The following is a 22030-nucleotide window of genomic DNA, read 5'->3' as shown; positions in this document are numbered from 1 at the left end:
TGAATAAAAGAGTCCTGGGAGAAACCCAGGTGAGGATGCATGAAGTGAGAAGGTGCCATATGTGAACCAGGAGGCAGGCCTTCACAAAACACTGAATCTGCCAGCACCTTAATATCAAACTTCCCAGCCTCTGGACTGGTGAGAAATAAATTTCTGTTGTTTGTAAGCCATGCAGTATGTGGTATTTTGTTACAGCCACCAGAAAGGACTAAGACAAACACCAAAAGTCGTATATGTTTATTTTTCTGCTACATAAAAGTGAATCAAAGACAAGAAAATTGGCTTTGGTATATAAATGCAAATTTGGCATGATTTCCTCATGATTAAAAAAAGTGAAAAGGGAAAAACAGGGTGGAGAGATTAGTAGGGGCCAAACTGTAATGGTCTCTGAATTCCAGGCCAAGGTGTTGGGTTTTGAGCGTGTTGTGTGGGGGAAGCCACTTGCATGTTTATGAGCAATGAGTTATTTTAGGACATTTGATTTGGCAGGAGAAATAGGAAGGACGTGAATGGGAGGAGTCTGGGGTAAGGAGTTGACTGCAGATCCAGGGGCCCAGACCTCTCCTAACCTTGCCCCTTCCCTTTCCTGGTTAGATCCCTACAGCCCCTCAACCCCCACTCCATCACCACCACCACCATCAGAATGCAGTAATTATCTTAGCATTATAACTCTTTAGGTACTTTTTCAATCAAATGGAAAAATAATAAATTGACCTGAATGAAGATGGTTGACTTTCTTCCAAAGTCATCTAAAACAGAGGTTGGCACACTTTTTCTTAAAGGGCCAAACAGTCAACATTTTAAATTTTAGGGGCCAGATGGAATCTGTCACAACTATGCAGCTCAATCACTGTAGAGCAAAAGCAGCCACAGACATGAAGGACTGTGTGTGGCTGTGTTCCCAATAAAACTTTATTTACTAAAATAGCTGGGGGCCATATTTTATCAACTGCTGGTCTCAAAGAATATGGTGGGGTTTTTTTATAAGATAATTCTGTGATCCTTCTCTACCTCTAAAGACTCCTGGTCCTCCATCTCAGACACTTCCCATACACATACACCACCATCATGAGAGGAAGTATACCATTGATAAGGGGTTGGGGTAATTATCTCTGGAGCATTGATAAGCAAAACAGTGTAAGTGTTGAGGGCTTTGGAGTTAGATCTAGATTTGAATCCTGACTCTGGCAACTCTGTGATCTTATATGTAGCACATAAACTCTCTGAGTTTCCATTTCTTCATGGGCAAAGTGGAGATAATAGGTGCAACCTTACAGGGCTATTGCGAGGATTAAATGTATGTAAAGCTCCCAGCCTAATGCTTGGCATGGAGCAGGCACTCAATAAATAGTAGTTATTAACCCACATTGGCTCTATAAATAGCAAAGCCAAAGTGGACAGACCCAGCCTGAACAAGAATTTCACTGTGGATCTAGCCTCAGGCCAGTATTGGCACTGGAGTGAGAAAAGGGGATCATTTAAACATACCCAAGGCTAGAAGAGAAAGCAACATTAAATGTGAAGGCAGTGCTGCAAGACAGATTTCTATCAAATGCTTTTGATTATTTATTAGACAGCCGCACTGTACCAATCCACTTGGCTGTTGGTGGTTTGGGAACCTCCTTACATGCTTTCATTGAAGTAATAAGATCCTGCTCTTCATAATCACAGACTCTCAACAGCTGGTGAGTGGGAGAACTTCATGTAAACAACCTCCTCTGAGTTCATTGTTCCGGGCTCATGAGACCAGTTACCTTTTCTTCAGCTGAAAAATCAACACATCAAGAAAATGAATGCTTGTGTCCTAGGGGAACATGACACAATGAGAAGTAATCAATAACTAGAAATAGTTTGGGATCGTCTTTAAAGAAAACATTATGAAACGTAAGAAGGCTACACACACACACACACACACACACACACACACACACAGATTAACAAATTTAAACAGATATCTGAGAGATCCCCTTATCAACTGTGTATTCATGCTCATGTTATCTAACTTCTTACATTTCTCCATGTCTAAAATGGAGATAATTATGATTTCCTGAAGGTTGTTGTAAGGATTAAATGCATTGGTAAATACAATGTACTTAGAACACTGACACGTATCGAGGAAGACTAGATTAGTGTTTGCCATGATTGGTATTAGTATTTTCTTTCACAAAGAGGTTCTTAGGATAGCTGAACTGAAAAAAACAAACCCATGATGAGTCAAATTCAAATCTAATCTGCAAAATTTGATTCTATGATACTCTCAAAGACCAAAACCCGAATGCAAATGAAATTTTGAATTTTTCACTTCTGTAATTCAGTTAGCAGTGGGTCAGGTCAGACCAGGATAATGGATGTTCTCATAGTTTGGTACAATTCCAGAAATAGTGACAAAGTAAACAAACTGAAGAAAAGAAGTATAATGTGGTTCTTTAAATGGATATTCTTATTTCTAGGAAATACACATTGAAGTATTTAGGACTAAAGGGAAATGACATATGAACATTATTCTCAAATGATCCAGAAGTATTAGGTATATACTATATACTTAATAGATATGCGCACACACATATATATATATATATAGAGAGAGAGAGAGAGAGAGTATGGACCTAATAGTCTCTATATATACACCTATATCAATTTATCTATCTACTTATCTAGATACCTCTCTGGATCTCAATAGATATATCTAGAGAGATCTAGATAGAGAATGGATGAGCATATGGGGTAAAATACATGTTTAACAAAGGTGTAACAACACATAGCATGGTGTTCTACGCACCATTCTTATTCTTGCAGCTTTTCTTTAGGTTTAAAATCATTTCCAAATACAAAGCCCCATTAGGATGGGTTAAAAATTAAAAATAAGGGCAGGCTCAGTTTAATTATCTAACAATCCCAGAGCCACTGCAGGACAAGCAGAAGTAACAAGATACAGTCCCAACCACAAGATGCCAGGAGAGCTTAAACTTGGAACAAGGGGGTATGAAATAGTTCTATGATTCAGATATCTAACAAAAGTCAGGTTAAGATCTGATACATCTGTCTCCACAATAGACTCTGCTTGTCTCCAGGTGCTTAAAACAGATCACGTATGGCACTAAGAATAACATTGCTTGAGACCCTTACCTAAAATTTCATTTTGGGGTTTTAGTTTTGAGATTTTAGTACATGCCAGTTATTGCTGTTCCCCCCCTGCCCTGGATTTTTCCCAGCTTCAACCCATTTGGCAGGTTGCCGATAGAATAAATCCCTAAATCATTGCTTTCACCACGCTAGTTTCTCACTCAAGAAATTGGCAATGGCTTCCTATCTTCCTCAACACCTCATCTAAACTTTGCTGTCTTATCAGTTTCATTTTCTTTAATTAATTAATTATTTTATTTATTTGTGACAAGGTCTTGCTCTGCCATTCAGGCTGGAGTGCCGTTGCAGGATCATAGCTCACTGTAACCTCAAACTCCTGGCCTCAAGCAATCCCCCCACTTCAGCCTCCTTGGTAAGTGGGACTATAGGAATTCCATGCCACTCCATTTTTATGATTTTACATACTTTGACTTGCAGTTTCAACTTTCGTGATTTTTTTCCCTTTACTGAAGATAACAGGACCTATTATTAGGCTGACATCTGATTGACTCTTGCTTGGTTATGGTCATGTGGCCTAGTGACTAGGCTTATGCCAAAGTTGTGATTTGTCTGATGTTAAGGTAAAAATTCTTTCCTCCTATTTTTCTATTTAAATAAACTTTTTAATTTTAGAATAGTTTTAGGTTTACAGAAAAGTTGCAAAGATAATACGGAGTTCCCATCGACCTCATGCTGTTTCCCCTATTGCTAACATCTTATATTACTATGACACATTTGTCACAACTAGTGAACCAACACTGGTACACAGCTATTTGTTAAACTTCATACTTTATTCAGATTTCATTAATTTTTCCCTGATGTCCTTTTCAGTTCTACAATCCTATCCAGGAGACTACATTACATTCAGCTTTCCTCCTTTTTTTTTTGTTCATGCTTTTTTTTGAAACAGGGTCCTGCTTTGTTGCCTAGGCTGCGCTGCAGTGGCACGATACCGGCTCATTGCAGCCTGGACCTCCCAGGCTCAATCGATCCTCCCACCTCAGCCTTCTGAGTAGCTGAGACTACAGGCCTGCACTACAAGTGGTTACTTTTTTTGTATTTTTTCTAGACATAGGATTTCACTATGTTGTCTAGGCTGGTCTTAAACTCCTGGGCTCAAGCAGTCCACCTACCTTGGCATCCCAAAGTGCTGGGATTATAGGCATGAGTCACTGCACCTGGATCTCTTCCTATTTTTAAATTTTAAAATATTATTTTAAAAGCCAAATGCTAAAAGAGGTTTTCAATACCCATTTTTAGAATAAAGCAACACTCCCGTTCTCTTTCTCTTCCTCTTTCTTCCTCTCCTTCATTCCTTTTTCTTTCTTTCTTTCTTTAAAAAAAAACAAACAAATGCAACCCTTAAGACTGAAGTATACTGTCTGATTAAATGTGATTTCATTACACTTGGATGATGTATCTTTCCTACTACCCTTGAACATGAAAACTTGCAGCATAAACTAGCTCATTCCAACGAGTGATCAGAAGATTCAATTCATGGCTTCCTGAATTTTCTCTTTGTGTCAGATCCCTTGAAAGCCCAGAAGACCCTTCTCCAACTTCAAGTCCAAGACTACATCTAATTAGCTGGTTCAAACAAGTTTTCCTTCTATCTATGTATGGTATAAAGAAATTGTTATGTGGATGTTGGATCCCCTGGAATGAATCTCTACTTTTATCTTTTCCATCTTATTTTTGCCCTACTTTCTCAGAGACTTCCTCAAATTCATCTTTCAACCCTTCTATGATTTTACACTTTTTTCTATTTAAAATTTTTTTGTTCTCTGAACCTTCCTCTTTTAAATAGCAAACTATTTTCTTTTCCTTTTCTTTTTCTTTTTTTTAGGCAGAGTCTCTCTCTGTCACCCAGGCTAGAGTGCTGTGGCGTGATCTCAGCTAACTGTAACCTCTGTCTCCTGGGGTTCAAACTACTCTCCTGCCTCAGTCTCCCAAGTAGCTGGGATTGTAGGCATGCACCACCATGCCCATCTAATTTTTGTATTTATTTAATAGGGACAGGGTTTCACCATGTTGGCTAAACTGGTCTCTAACTCCTGACCTTAAAAGATCTGCCTGCCTTGGCCTCCCAAAGTGCTGGGGTTACAGGCATGAGCCACCCCACTGGCCTAAATAGCAAACTATTTTCTGGAGTACAATCTTTTCTATGATCTGAGTTTAGTAGTTTACAGTTTTCCTTTACCTTATAGTCTGTTTGTGCTAAGTTGCTTTGTCATTGTTGTCTTTCTCTTTGTTTTGATCTCTGTCTTTCATGGTAGAGACTTGCCCCAAGGGTCTGGTAATTCTTATTGAAGAAAGTAGCACTAAAACTAATTTGAAGTTTTTATTCGTGGGTAGATTTTGTCATTGAAATGCTTCACTGTATAGTGACTTGACTGGGCCCTCTAGCTGGAGAACCCCCTGTGTGAGCACCTAGGCATTTTCCTTTGGGCTGGTCAGATTCCCTGGAAAATAATCTTTCAGTTTCCTGCTTGGTGGGTAAAGACCTGGTTGTGAGAATTCTAGAAGTTGGGGTGGGGGTCTTAATCCCCCTGACTTAGCATGATACCTCTGTTTTAGATGCTCCTCCCCTTTCCCCTTGCAAGTCCTGTTTTAACCTCTTCAGAGAATACCTCTGTGTCTGCTCAGGATGAGAAGGCTGCCTGACTGCACAGAGTAGGGCTGTCCTCTTTTGGGAGGTACTCATTTAAATGTTGTATCCATTTGGGTTGCCTGTCTTTTTCTTACTGATTTGTAAAAGTTGTTTTTATAAATTTTAATTTGAAATCCTTTACCAAATATGTATTTCACAAATATCCTTTTCAAGTCTGTGGCTTGCCTTCTCTCTCTTTTAACAGTGTCTTTCGATGAACTGAAGTTCTTAATTCTTACCGTGTCAAATGGAAGCCTCAAACGACTCTCCTGCCTCAGCCTCAATTTTAGCAACTTAAAAGGGAATAATGTAATTTAGAAGTCTGGCTGTCTTTCTGAGCTTCCTGTAATACAGTGCAAGAGAACTTGCACCAAGCAGAAAACCATCTTTGTTCCAGGGTTCAGGGTTATGTTTCTTGTTCCAGCTGTCATCAAGATTAAACATTACCAGACACAAACTACGCCTTGCTATTCTAGGATCTCTGGCACTAGTAAACAGGAAGAAAGGGATCAGTCTTGGGTTGTTATGGCAGACCATATGGCAACAAAGCTTTGGTCCCTAAAAGCAGAAGAATGAAGCTTCCAGGCCCAGGGAATAATTGTCTCTGCTTCCCTTCTTTACAACTTGTTTGTTAACAACCTAATATCATTTTGGATAAGTTTAATGCAATCCTGCAGATATCTCACCACCCTACCTTCAACAAAGCAAAACAGAAAGACTAAGCATTCTATTATACACAAATGATAAGGTTGTATTGCCTTTAACAAGGAGTGGCTTGAAGAGACAGTTGGTCTACTAGCTAATTATTGACAAAGAGAAGGGCTATAAATCAACTTTTCAAAAATGAGAGCCACCATTCAACTGTTTTTGGCCTGTAACAATAACCTCAGGCCTGGTACAGTGGCTCATGCCTGTAATCCCAACACTTTGGGAGCCTGAGGTGGGCAGATCATTTGAGGTCAGGAGTTCAAGATCAGCCTGGCCAACATGGTGAAATCCCATCTCTACTAAAAGTACAACAATTAGCTGGGCATGGTGGTGCATGCCTATAATCCCAGTTACTCGGAAAGCTGAGGCACAAGAATTGCAGTGGAGGCTGCAGTGATCAAAGACTGCACCACTGCACTACAGCCTGGGTGCCAGAATGAGATCCTGTCTAAATAAATAAATAAATAAAGATAACTTCATACAATTATCTTACTGTCTTTGGCAACTTTGCTCTAAGTAGTTTGTTGAAAGAATACCAGGAAATAAAAGTCCTCAAATTAAAGCTGCTTTGTTGTACACAGCACAGAATAGAACCCCATAAATATTTATCAGGTGAATTTGAGGGTGCTGAGATGGCGTATGAATTACACCTGCCCAAAAATTACTAGACTTCAAATTATTTTAGCCAAGCTATGTGGACTGGAATTTGGACCTTGTTTGTCTGTCTCTTGGAGACTCTTGGAGTTGATCAGAGGTGCAAACTGTTTTCAGGTGCATGCCCTTCTTATAATCCTCATGTCTCAGAGGAGGCTGTCAATCTCTTACTCATGCCAGCTGGCAGGTAAGCAGCATGGACCAGTGTTCAGCTATACTCCAGGTACTAGTTAGAGAATGAAATATATTCATCTTATGCCAGTGTTTATCAAAAGCTCAGCTAAGACCTATAGACCAATGGAATAGAATTGCAAATCTAGAAATAAACCTATATGTCCATGGTCCATTGATTTGGACATTGATGAGGTATCAAGACCATTCATTTCAAAAAGAATAGTTGCTCAACAAAGGGTGATGAGACAACTAGATATCCACATGTGAAAGAAGAAAGTTGGACACCTGCAAATACATCATACATATACACCTACATATACTCCATATTTGCCATATATAAAATTAATTCAAAATAGATCAATAACCTAAATGTATGAGCTAAAACTGTACAACTCTCAGAAGATAAATTTAAGGCTAAATATTTATGACTTTGGATTTAACAATGATTTCTGAGTCGTGACAACAAAAGAACAAGCAACCAAGGAAAAGATACATAATTCGAGCTCATCAAAATTAAAAACTTTTCACTTCAAGGAATACTATAAGGAAGTAAAAAGATAACTCATAGAGTAGGAGAACATAGGTATGAATCACATATCTGATAAGGGTCTAGTATATATCTGGAATGTATAAAGTATTCACACTCAACAACAAAAAGGCAATCCAATTTTTAAAAAGGGCAAAGGACTTGAATAGACAATTCTCTGGAGAACACATACAAATAGCCAATGAATATATGAAAAGGTGCTTAATATCATTAGTCATAAGGAATAGAAAAACAAAACCACACTGAGATACAACTTCACACTCACTGGATGTCCATAATCAAAAAGATAGAAACTTACACGTTGAGGATGTAGAAAAATTGGAACCCTTATACACTCACTGCTGGTGGGAATGTAAAATGGGGCAGCTGCTGCATAAATCAATTTGGCATTCCTCAAAAAGTTAAATACAGGGTTACCATATGACCTGGAAATTCCACTCCTAGGTATATACTCAGAAGAATTGAAAATATATGTCCACACAGCACTTGTACACAAATGTTCATAGCAGCATTATTCAGAATAGCAAAAAGGTGCAAATCCAGCCTCAGTATCCATCAACTGAAAAATGAATGAACAAAATATATCACTCAACAGAACAGTACTCAGCGATAAAAAGGGATTGAACCTTGAAAACATGCTAAGTGAAAGAAGCTGACAAAAATTAAGAAATTAGCTGGGCATTGGAGGCACATGCCTGTAGTCCCAACCACTCAGCGGGCTGAGGCAGGAGGATCACTTGAGCCTGGAAGTGTCAAAGCTGTGGTGAGCCGTGATTGTGCCACTGCACTCCAGCATGAGCAACAAAGTGAGACCTTGACTCAAAAAAATTATACTTGCCGGCCACGGTGGCTCACACCTATGATCCCAGCACTTTGGGAGGCCGAGGCAGGTGGATCACAGGGTCAAGAGATCGAGACCATCCTGGTCAACATGGTGAAACCCCGTCTCTACTAAAAATACAAAAAAATTAGCTGGGCATAATGGCATGTGCCTGTAGTCCCAGCTACTCAGGAAGCTGAGGCAGGAGAATCGCTTGAATCCAGGAGGCAGAGGTTGCAGTGAGCTGACATTGTGCCATTGCACTCCAGCCTGGGTAACAACAGTGAAACTCCATCTCAAAAAAAAAAAAAGAATTATACTTGTAACTTTACACCCTATAATTAAGTTATACACATGCATTAAGAAATATGTAAGAAGATTTAAATAAAATTGAGATCATACCAAATTTTGGCATACCTTGAAATGGTTCCTAAAAGGTGTCTGTATTTGAAGATTGAAGTGTTAGTGTTTTTACTATTTGCAATAAATTCTAAATCTTGGATGATTAGTCTGTAACTTCGCTGAGGAAAGCATTTTTTCCAAGGGTACATCTTTATTGTTTTCCCCTCAGTATGCATAATTATTGTCAAAAATTAAAGTAATACAGAAGGTCCAGGTGTGGTGGTGCATGCCTATAATCCCAGCACTTTGAGAGGCTAAGGTGGGAGGACTGCTTGAGCCAGGAGTTTGAGATCAGCCTGAGCAACATGGCAAAACCTCGTCTCTACAAAAAATTCAAAAATTAGTCAGGGATGGTGGTGCACAATTGCAGTCCCAGCTACGCGGGAGGCTGAGGTGGGAGGATGGCTTGAGCCCAGAAGGAGGAGGTTGCGGTGAGCTGTGATCATGCCACTGCACTTAAGCCTGGTGATACAGCCAGATCCTGTCTCAAAACAAAAACAAAACCAAGACCAGGTGCAGTGGCTCATGCTTGTAATCCTAGCACTTTGGGAGGCCAAGGCAGGTGGATCATGAGGTCAGGAGTTCAAGACCAACCTGACCAACATGGTAAAACCCCATCACTACTAAAAATACAAAAATTAGCCAGGCGTGGTGGCATAAGCCTGTAATCCCAGCTATTCAGGAGGCTGAGGCAGGAGAATCGCTTGAACTCAGGAGGCAGAAGTCTCAGTGAGCTGAGATCATGCCACTGCACTCCAGCCTGGGCAACAGAGTGAGACTCCATTTCAAAAACAAATGAAAATTAAAGTAATACAGAAAAGCCCTCCTCCTACATCACGCTAACGTTTGAGATAATCTGGTTTTATGTACTTTCAGTTCTTCCTTTTAAGGCAGGATATGAGCTGCGTGCCCTGTGGATGTGGAAGTGTATCCCTTACCTGGGAGTGAGACAAGCAAATGCTCACTGTGAAGATGTGAATGCAGCTTTGTTTTATTTTTTGACCATATGCCAAGTAACTCATTAAAAGTTTGGAGTGTTCCTGCATCATTCAAGAATATCAGAATTTACTAAAGTTATGAATAACTTTGTCGATATCATAGTCATAATTCCAGTAGCGAATGCATACTGTACTGAATGTTTCCTAGGTAACACAGCCCATGCTGACTGTTCTACATGCTCCAGATAATGGAATCCTCCCAACAATTCCTCTTTTACCGATGGGGAAACTGAGAATTAAATGGGCTAAGTAACTTGCCCGGAACCAAAAAGATAGCAGAGCTAAGAACAGAACCCAGACATGATTGATCACAGAGTCTAAACTCTGAACAACTATACTTCATAGAATATTATAGATCTACTCTGTATGGCAAAACATCCACATAAGTCAATGGAGGAAGGAATAAATTACATAGCAAATATGTCTTACTCCACATTATATAACAAAATTATTTCTAGCTAGTATATAAATATAAAAAGTGAAAGAAACAAAATCATTAAAAATAGAATATAAATTATTCCTTAATGTATAAAATAAAATTATTTTTTAAAAATAGAAGAAAATATAGGCAATTATTTTACTGATTTGGGGGCTTAAGGAAATTATCAAAAATTTAAATCATAGATTATGGGTAAAATTATCACTAACAAAATTAAAAGACAAACTACAAAGAAGGAGAAAGAATTGCTACTAATATAACTGAAAAAGCACTATTATCCCTAACATATAAAAATCTTTTATTCAACAGTAGAAAAATGGTGACATCTTAATAACAAAATAGCAAAAGACATGAATAGAGAATTTACAGAAGAGAAAATATAAAGGACTAATAAATTACTTTAAGATATTTAGTTCACTAAGAAAAAAATGCAAATTAAAATAACAAGAAACTGTCATCTTTTGCTGTTACGATTGTTAAAGGTGATGAGAATGATGACATGAGTATCTGCCAGATGTGGAAACTGGTGACATTCGTAGACTTCAGTATAAAGGTAAATTGGTAGAGCCTTTTTGGAGGGTAATTTGGCAATATGCATCAACATTCATAGAGTACCTTCACCTTTTGATGTAGTAATACCCTTTCCAGAAGTCTATCTTAAGGAAAGAATTAGCAGATGGCAAAGATATCTCTATAATAAAAAGATTGTAAATAAAAGTTTAACATAAGGGAATGTACTTCCACTATTAAAAACCATTTTTCTGAGTCTGGGTGCAGGGTTACCCCTGTAATCCCGGCACTTTGGGAGGCTGAGGCAGGAGAATTCCTTGAGCCCAGCAGTTTGAGACCAGCCTGAGCAACATAGTCAGACCTCTGTCTCTATAAAAAAAAGACATTACATTTCTGAACAATATTTAATGATATGAAACATGTTTATTATCTATGCGTGTTCAGATATTGATATCTAAACCTATAAAAAATAGAAAATATCTACATATAACCTTACATAATGTTAAATAGCAAGGGCAAGATGTATATATATTTTATCATAACTGAAAATTGGTGTATATATGGATAATCATTACAGATATAGATATATAAATACACATCGAACAGGAAATAAATACACAAAAATTATAAAAGTAGTTATTCTGGTTATAGGGATGCAGCATAGTTTTTCTTTTCTGAGAATATTTGCTACATCTTTTTAAAGGAAAATATGTTCCTTTACTCATCAGGTTAAAAAAAAATAACACAAACAAGAGTGTTTGAGAAGTTAATTTCTTTTTATCCAATAAATTAAGTTGTAGGAAGGTATCCTTAACAAAATGGGCAGAGATACAAACAATTTCTATATAAAGATCATCATTATAGCATTATTAATAAACCCTTAATTTTGAGAGGAAATTGCTAAGTTCAATTATAAGAGAATTATTGAATAGAATATAGTATGTTCAAATGAAAGAATATTATGAATCAGTCCTGCTTTCAAGGAAGTTTTAATACCATTGGGAATTTCTAATATGTTAAGGGAAAGAGAAGATAGGTCATGTGCAGTGGCTCACACCTGTAATCCCAGCATTTGGGAGGCCAAGGCGAGCAGATCGCTTGAGCTCAAGAGTTCACGACCAGCCTACCAACACGGTGAAACACTGTCTCTACTAAAAATACAAAAAATTAACCGAGCGTGGTGGGCCTGTAGTCCCAGCTACTCGGGAGGCTGAGATGGGAGAATTGCTTGAGCCTGGGAGGTGGAAGGTGCAGGGAGCCATGATCGCACCACTCCACTCCAGCCTGGGTGACAAAGCAAGATTTTGTTTTGAAAAAGAAAAAGGAAGGAAGGAAGGGAGGAAGGAAGGAGGGAGGGAGGGAGGAAAGAGGAAAAAGAGTAGAAGTTATTTAATAGGTATCTTATCTTTATCTTTGGGTTATGAGAACATTATTTTGTCGTACTTGCATATTTTGGGTTATATTTGTAACTTTGTTGTAACTGATATTTTATTATCTATAATGAGCAATTTATTCAATTCATCTAGGTATAATCATCTTGTTTATTTACTCATTTATTTGCTTGTTTACCAATTTGTCCACTTACTAATTTGTTTAAAGGGACTGGGCTTGAATTCAGGTTCTGGCAGATAATAATTGTGACTTTGGGCAAATCGCCAATCTTCCCTGGTCTCTGTTTTTTTGTCTATAAATGAGAAGAACTACATCTACTCTGCATGAGTAAATGAGGTAATGTATATAAATATTCAGCATTATAACTCACTCAGAAAAGGTGCTCAAGAAATGGCAATTGACATTATTTTATGATTGTTATTTTTTTAAGTAAATGCAAAGAAATAGGAACCAAAGGGGGTGGACAGAGACCTTCACATTCTCCTAGTCAAGGGAGTTATTGAAATTATAATTTTAAAACAAGAACTGTAAAGTATATTACATTTATTACATTCTTGGAACTTAAAGGGAATGTAAATGTCAATGTAAATCAAAGAGCAAACATTGAAAAATATAACCTTAGAAATAATGTAGTGCACTGAGTAACCCCAGGAAATTCGCCAGTGTTGCTTCATAGCTATGCCATCACCACCTAGTGGAATTAGTGATGCATTACATAGCCCAGAGATTTTATTTTGAAGTTTAAATGGTTTATATAGACAGAAAGGCCAAGTTACACAAATATTCTCCTATATGCCCCTATTGTCTCCTTTGCACGACTGCAATACTCCTCTAACTAGTCCTTCATCTTACATCAGAGCCCCAACTCATTCTCCTATGTAGAACAGGCAGAGTAAACTTTCTAAAATATAAAACAGATATGTTACTTACACAGATTGAAAATGCAAACCACCTTGCATAGCGTGGAAGGCCTCCAGCTTCGTCTGTCCCAGCCTCACTGAGTACGAGTCCTAGTGACCATCTTTCCAGTGAGAAATTTTCCATCTCAAGGATCCCAAATATATAGTTTTGTTTTGTCTTTTGACAGAGTCTCACTCTGCCACCCAGGCTGGAGGGCAGTGGTGCCGTCTCGGCTCACTGCAACCTCCACCTCCCAGGTGCAAGCAATTCTCCTTCCTCAGCCTCTTGAGTAGCTGGGATTACTGCTACTCGTGGTGGTTTCTAGCACCTGCAACCACGCCCAGCTAATTTTTGTATTTTTAGTAGAGAGAGGTATTCACCATGTTGGTCAGGCTGGTCTCGAACTCTTGACCTCAAGTGATGTGCTCATCTTGGCTTCCCAAAGTGCTTGCATTGCAGGCATGAGGCACCGCACCCTGCCAACTTCCTTATTTTTGCTTATCTTTTAAAACACTGTTTATCACCTTTGTAGCTATAAAAGTTGAATTTGAGATCTAATGCAGTCATATCCTATATGGGAGTGAAAGAGTTAGTACAACTAGTCAGCAGTAAACATTGCATTCAGGATGGCTACTAACATTGGTGAACAAATGGAAGACCCTGTTCCCATTCTCTTCCCACTCCTCGCCCCAGCCCACATTAGGAGTGGCTGTTCACGCTTACTTGTGGACACCTGAGCCCACAAGAGCAAGCTCCAGCCACATCCCCTGCCACAATCACAGCCAGTATCCATTCTTAGGAAGAAGTACCTGGAGAAGAGACCCATACAGGCCTTGTCTTGGGAGGGAGTTATAGGGTCCCGGGTTTCTGGAGAGTGGTCTTAGGCTTAGGGTAGGCATGTTCCCTTAGTCCCATGGTGGACTCCTTGCCCCATGGAAGGGGACCAGAGAGAGGCAGGCAAGAGCAGGGACATGGTATTCAGGATCTAAAGGTTGTACTGATTGCATCTAATCAGAATCTCTTAAGTTATCCATAAAGTAGAACACGGTACATATGCTTCATGTTTGCAGCCCTGTATCATTACTTTTCATTTTTCCTTGTTCAGGTTTCCCTATGGCTCTCAATTAATTTAATTTTATTTTCCATGATGTTGGAATCAACACCCACTTACCTGGTTACTTGAACAATGTTTCCTTCTATAGCCATGGTGAGTAAACCCTTAAAAGCAATCATATTTTCTTGATACGTTGGCTTTTAGGCTTGATGACACCTACTGATCGCTTAAGTTAATACATGTATAAGATGACTCCTTGTATATCTAGGAAAATGATAGACTCGAAATGACAGGTCGAAAGAAAGGGAAAGTTAATGATTCTAGGTTATCAGCCTTGAACAACTGGTTTAACAGTGTTACCATTTACTGAGATAGGAAAGGTTAGGAGAAGAACGGGTGTAGATGTATCATGATTCATTCACTTGATTCTCTCTTGTTGGATATTTAGGTTGGCTGCAATATTTCATAACAAGGAACAATAGTCTGATTTGCAGCAAAATCTTTTCACATATCCTTAATTTCTTTCTTTCTTTCTTTCTTTTTTTTTTTTTTGAGACAGTCCTGCTCTGTTGCCCAGGCTGGAGTGCAGTGGTGCGATCTCAGCTCACTGCAAATGTCACCTCTGGGTTCAAGAGATTCCTCTGCCTCAGCCTCCTGAGTAGCTGGAATTACAGGCATGTGCCACCATGCCCAGGTAATTTTTGTATTTTTAGTAGAGACGGGGTTTCACAGTCTTGGCCAGGCTGGTCTTGAACTCCTGACCTTGTGATTCACCCACTTTGGCTTCCCAAAGTGCCAAGAGACGGGGTTTCACCATCTTGGACAGGCTGGTCTTGAACTCCTGACCTCATGATCCACCCTCTTTGGCTTCCCAAAGTGCCGGGATTACAGGTGTGAGCCACTGGGCCCAGCCCACATATCCTTAATTTCTAAACACAGAATTGCTGGGTAAAGAATGTGCACATTCTTCTTTTTTTTTTTTTTTTTTTTTTTTTGGAGACAGAGCCTTGTTCTGTTGCCCAGGCTGGAGTGCAATGGGGCAATCTTGGCTCACTGCAACCTCCACCTCCCGGGTTCAAGCAATTCTCCCTGCCTCAGCCTCCCAAGTAGCTGAGATTACAGGCGTGTGCCACTACGGCCAGCTAATTTTTGTATTTTTAGTAGAGTGGGATTTCGCCATGTTGGCCAGGCTGGTCTCTTAACTCCTGACCTCAGGTGATCCACCTGCCCTGGCCTCTCACAGTGTTGAGATTACAGGCGTGAGCCACCATGTCTGGCCCAGTTTTGAGATTTTTAATACACATTGCCAAATGACTTTTAAAAGAGCTCTTTCCTCACACTATTAACATTAGATTTCAAACACTCAGGTTCTAAGTCTCTCCCACTCTTTCCTTCCCTCCCACTTTTCCTTTGTTCACTTGATAACTAAACTTTATTAAGTACTTATTATGTCCCACACAGGGCTGATATAAATCTACCTCTGTTCCTTGTTAGGAGTTAGGAGATGACTGGGGAGAAGGAAGGGTGATGGAGAACTCGAGTTTTGAATACAAATGACTTGGATATTCTACCCACAAACTTGTTTGACTCTGGACACCAGACAAATAAGCTAAAATTCCTTCTTTATTTAAGTTGATGGTGCCACTGAGAGTTTGTAAGAAAAAAATGTTTAACTTCGTCCAGACCATTGAAAATAGGCTTTACCCCCAGGGAATTGTAATTTAGAGGGTACCATTTTACAATGCAAATTTGGTCCTCTAATTAACCAAATGGTCACAGCAATTCTCCAGCATATGAGGCAGGTCTGTCCTATCCCGGTATCTGTCTCATGGCTGCTGATAGACAAGGATGGAGCAGGAGACCCAAGGTCATAATCCCGGCAGGAGTCCCGCAACATGAGGGCTCCTTTTTGTTCAGTATAGAACTAGCTTCCACCCTGTTGATTTGAGAGGAAACTTCTACTACTTGGCTTGAGCACCTAGGTTGCTAGATGTAACTCTGACCTTTAGGAAAAAAGGAAGTCGGTGGATTTCCTTACTGTTGTAACTCAGGTAGGAGAGTCCAACCTAACGATATCACTTCTCTCAACAGGCACTCAGTGAAACCCTTGAGTATGCACAGTACTATAGTGACTTCTACCAGAAGTCCAAAGTTACTGGAAAAGTTAGGCCTGCACAAGGCTGAAAAATACTGACAATGCACCAATGTGCCGAAGGAATTGAAAGGAGATTCTTCAAGACTTGTGAACCTAATGTAAGACTGGATTATGAGTGTTGTTGCTCTATTCTCTGAATATGGGTTATTATATAAACTCCTGTAATCCAGAACTCTGTTAATGACTGTGGCTCTAACGCGTACTTAAAAGACTTGCTAGAGACTCTCTGACCTCCATAACATAACTTAAGTTTCTGAGTCATTGTGTTCTCAACTCTAAAATCGGAACAACCCCCCGTCTCATGATTCTTAAAAGGACTTAAAGATAGTGCCTATAAAGCCCTTAGCACAGTAACTTGCTTACCAGGTAAAAGGGGGAAAAGTGTCCAGTAAATGATAGCTGTTCCAGGAGCAATGTACGCCATTCCAGCACACCGACTTCACAAAGTATTAATGCATTGTATTTATCAGACCATATATTTGAAAACCAGAGTAACCACTTCCAGATATTGTTTTATACGGAAACTAAATAATTCTAAAGTAAAATAATTTTTAAAAGGCTTAACATCTGCCTTTTAAAAATAAATGATGTGGTTAAACCGATGGAACTCTGGATATTAGTTTATTCAACATTTTCTGAATGTTTTCTATTTATCGAAATTATGCTATATATCTGTCATTCTGAATGGAGTCTGACAGTGCTTAACTCAGTAGGACATCAAAGAGACACAACAGCACGTCTATCTAGACCATCCATTTTGGATAAACTTGGCACTGACTCATAATCAGCTCAACTTTCTGGCACTTCTTTTAATTTGAAAAAAAAGAGGCTGGGCATAGAGGCTCATGCCTGTAATTCCAGCACTTTGGGAGATTTGGGAGAGTGAAGCAGGCAGATCGTGAAGTCAGGAGTTTGAGACCAGCCTGACCAACATGGTGAAACCCCATCTCTACTAAAAATATAAAAATTTGCTGGGCATGGTGGCATGTGCCTGTAGTCCCAGCTACTCAGGGGGCTGAGGCAGGAGAGTCGCTTGAACCTGGGAGGCGGAGGTTGCAGTGAGCCAGAGCCACTGCACTTCAGCCTGGGCGACAGAGCAAGACTCCATCTCAAAAAAAGAAAAAAAAGAAGAAGAAAGATATATTTGAAAGGGATGCGTGTTTCGCAGTAAGGAAAAGAGTCTTTGTGACTCTCCCGTATACCCCAACGCGCATGTCTCCGGGACAAGGGAGAAAGTGTTTGTAACTTTAATTTCCCATACCCAATAGGATGCCAACATTTTGTAAATAATAAAAGTTACCAATGATTTTAACTTTTATTTAATCAAGTGTTTTCACTGCCTTGCTCTTTCTACTACTCTAAAAATAAGTAAAATAGGATATTTGGCCTCTTTCCTCTGTTCCTGCAAAAACCTTGGGGTGATGCAAGGTAACAGGGTGCATTCTGCCTGCGTCAGAGTCAGAGGATCCTGGATGGGGGATGGGAGGATTGGAGACCATGCATTTGTTCTGAATAATGGCAGACAAAAGAGACCTCGAAGCAAATGCTCCAAGGGCTGCTGAACAGCACAGGCACCTGCTGTTCCAGAAGACAGAGCAAGGAGCACTGCATAGGAGTTAGGAAGCAACAGATTTTGCTCTCCAACCATCAGAGCAGGCAGCATGGAAACACGTCACCTTCTAAGAGAACTTCTGAACTAGGTAGATGGTAGAAATTACTAAATTAATTTCTATTAATAATTAACAGTTGCTTATACCTGTGAGTTGGGAGTTCCAAAGCAAGTAAGAGGCTTCGCGGAGTATAGACATTCAAACCTTCTAATTCCCAGATTGCAACATATGGTCTTTCCAAAGGCTGGTTCTCCTGTCTTGTGTATGTCTTGAAAGATACTCTTTTTGTAAAACTACAATGAAGGCACAATCCCCTTTCTTATCTTGTGATCTTATTAAACACAGATAGAATTTGCTTTGAACATACTTTAAAATCCTTCAAGTACAAATACAGCAGGGTAATATTTCAGGATCATTATCTTCACATATCAGGCACCAGCTCTGTCTTGCAGTCGCCCTTGGGCAGGCATTTATATTGGTGCTGTTTTGTGCAACAGCTTTGCAAACTCGCATTTTTTTAAAAACCATATGTCTCAATGCTAATGCTAGTGTTCTTCAGCTTGTAAGTCTTTTTCTTTTGTGTCTTTTTCAAACTTGTCACTTGGCTCTATTTTGATTGTCAAGTTCACTGCCAAATTTTGTTCAGTCACAATCTGCCAACAGTTTCGCATATCCAAAATATTATATTAAGAGTAGATGAGCACAGACAGAACAAACTATGTGCAATGAAGTTTGTCCCCAAAAAAGTTGTCTGTCTAAGTCAAAGATTAACTTTTGACTAAATTTTTTAGAGTAAGGTCCTTTAGGCTGCTGATTTGGCCAATGAGCAAGAAACCACAGTCTGTTAGGCAATATCAGCCAATAAAAAAGTCACAATTCAGCATGAGTGGCTAAGAGATCCTCTCCTGATTTGGGGCCAGACCAGTCCGGCACAAGCTGCTTATCTGTGCAACTGGGGCAGCTTCACCCATAGGCCAGGAAAGCCTGGCTTTGGGGTCACATCAGGGTGTGGCCCATGTCTAGTGGTGAGCAAATATTGACAGAACCCAGGTCCTCTTGGAATAACAAGGGAGTAGGAAGGGTGGGGGCTGGTTAATGACTATCAGACTCCATACCCAAAAGAGCTTAACATCTTTGCAAAGACATCAAGACAGAAAATCTGTAAGCTAAAAAGATTGCTTTTATTTAATTAACCTGTTGCAGAGGTAAGCCCCATAGAACAGCACAGAGCAACGTGTTCTAATGGCCAGTTACTATTGTTGCAGTCTGAATCAAAGGTTGTGAGCTTCCCGGTCTTTTAAAACATATTTACTTCTTATTATTATTTTTAGAGACAGTCTCATTCTGTTGGCTGGGCCGGACTGTAGTAGTCCAATCATAATTCACTGTAACCTCAAATTCCTGGGCTCAAGAAAACCTCCTGCCTCAGTCTTCTGAGTAGCTAGGACTAAGATACATGCCACCATACCTGGCTAATTAAAAAAAAAAATTTTTTTTATAGGGATAAGGTCTTGCTATGTTGCCCAGGCTGGTTTCAAGCTCCTGCTGCAAGTGATCCTCCAGCCTCAGCCGCCTGAGTAGCTAGGATTACAGGTGTGAGCCACCATGCCCGCTGCTTCCTTGCCTTCTGATGGCTCCCTGAAGTCAAGGGGGAGATGGAAAAAGAATGGAAAGGACCTGGCATTTATTAAGGACCTGCTGTGTGTTGGGCACTGATTTCAGGATGTAATAACATTGTTCACTCACTCCTCAAGAGAAGGTATTATTAGTATTGTTAGCTCCTTTTGCCAGGTAAATAAAGAGGAGAAGTTAAGGGACTTGCCAAGGTGATGGGGTAGGCAAGAACTAAAGTCAAATCCATCAGATTTCAAATAGCATGCTTTTCTACCAGACCATGATAAGTACATAAAGACATGCATGGTAAGGCCGAAGACCAAGCAGGAGGGAGGAGGGTGAAACAAAGGGATTCTTTATCCATCTTCCGAGAGGGAAGGTCCTGATCATCTGCATGACCACAAAGCGAGCATCTTACCTCGTTGTGAAAGGCAACATGACAATATATCCATTATACTTATTATTTTAAAAGCATGCAAAATGATGCAGAAAACAATGAATTGGTTTATTTCACGCCTCAGGTTCTAGGAACTAGTGCTCAGGGTTTGGCCCCAGCAAAGACACCTAATGGGATTTTCTGGGATCTGTGTCAGGGGAATTCTGTGTGAGTCCCTGTTAGGACAAGGAGAGGAGGCAGTGCAGAAGCTCAGACATAAAGGGCACAGAAACTCAGCTCTGTTAAATATCTGCATTAAAACCAAAACTGAAACAAAAACCTTTTACACCACACAGGTCAAATGTAATTACCAGAATACTAAGAGACTTTCCAAAGGGACTGGGACTTTTTGTGTTTAATCTGCAAAAAATTCTCAATTAATAGATATAATCTTAGGTCTTTTGACTCAGTTTTGACCACTGTCAAGATAAATAGGAGGTTCTATACTTTGTGCATTGATATTCCAGTGGGATAAGCAACCTGATAAAAAGCAGATCTTAAATTTAAACTATTCTGCGGTTATTCACCACCTACAGGATAAAATCTAACTTTCTTGGAAGGTGAGTGAGACCTGGCCTGACTCCTTGGCCTCATCTCTTATCATTTCCAGCCTCACACTTTATAAGAACCCATCATTTGGAGGTTACTGCTTTCCAAGTGCATACGCTGCAATTGCTATTTCACACCTGTATGCCTTAGCACAAGCCAGTCTCTCTTCTGGGAACTTCAGATCTGGTGTGTCTGTGCAGAATTTGGAAGAACACACTTTTTCCCCAGGCCTCAACTTATTCCTTGACCCCACCCCAGTAGAATGAATTGTCGCCCCCACCAACTGCTTTGACACATTATACACACATCCATTGCTACACTGACCACACCTATCTCCTCTCCACCTATCAACTGTGAGCTCCCTGAGAGGAAGACTGGCATATAGTAAGTGCTCAGCGAAGTAAAGGAACCAATTTTTCTCTACGATATCATGGTACTTTTTTTCTTTATCTTGCCTGGAGTCTTCGACATCAGATAAAAATTATCTTCTTCTTATTTCCATAAAACAATCACAGTGAACAAATTCCCTAGTCAAAAAGTTCAGTTGGCTGGGTGTGGTGGCCTCACGCCTATAATCCCAGTACTTTGGGAGGCTGAGGTGGGTGGATCATTTGAGGTCAGGGGTTCGAGATCAACCTGATCAACATGGTGAAACCCCGCCTCTACTAAAAATACAAAAATTAGCTGGGCGTGGTGGCAGGCACCTGTAGCCCCAGCTACTAGGGAGGCTGAGACAGGAGAATCACCTGAACCCAGGAGGTGGAGGTTGCAGTGAACTAAGATCATGCCACTGCACTCCAGCCTGGGTGACAAGACTCTGTCTAAAAAATAAAAAAGTTCAGTAAATTCTTTCAGAAGTTATTCAAAACTTGGCCTTGTTCCAAATGAACATGACACAGGAACATTCATTCTAAGAAATGTGTAAGATAATCGAAGGACAATATTCTTGTATATATTGCTTCCACCTGAAAACCACTGAAAAGAGGATACACATATAAAAGTTGGTGTCCCATACCTGGGGCTTTGGGTATATTAATTACCACTTTTAGAATGTAAATACTAATGCCTTTAATATTGGAGGCCCCTTAGAGAAAACACCTGTGTCATTTCAGGGGTTACGTTTGTTAATTGTCACTCTCAACCAGCGGGTGTCGCTAGAGACAAGCACATATACTATGGCTACCTTCTCAAGGACAACCACCCCAAAATCTTGCTCCAGCTGGAACTCTTGCCTCCCTCTAAGGTTCCATCCCTCCGTGGAAACTTCAGTTGGAATAGCATGTGTGTCCATAGTT

General features: G+C 39.8%; 1 protein-coding gene across 2 annotated transcripts in view; it reads right to left on the bottom strand.

The window, feature by feature from the left end:
• Positions 1 to 222: 222 nt before the first annotated feature.
• SLC44A1 (solute carrier family 44 member 1) overlaps positions 223 to 22030 on the bottom strand; it is a 189483-nt gene continuing 167675 nt past the window's right edge. For both annotated transcript variants that reach the window (XM_017975217.5, XM_054258503.2), the window contains one exon: positions 223 to 1765. In XM_017975217.5, the coding sequence (XP_017830706.3) occupies positions 1751 to 1765 (15 nt within the window). In that variant the 3' untranslated portion in view covers positions 223 to 1750. The remainder of the gene's footprint in view (positions 1766 to 22030) is intronic.

Source organism: Callithrix jacchus, chromosome 1, assembly GCF_049354715.1.
Source record: "Callithrix jacchus isolate 240 chromosome 1, calJac240_pri, whole genome shotgun sequence".
Lineage (NCBI taxonomy): Eukaryota > Metazoa > Chordata > Mammalia > Primates > Cebidae > Callithrix > Callithrix jacchus.
This window is presented reverse-complemented; position numbering and strand designations above follow the sequence as displayed.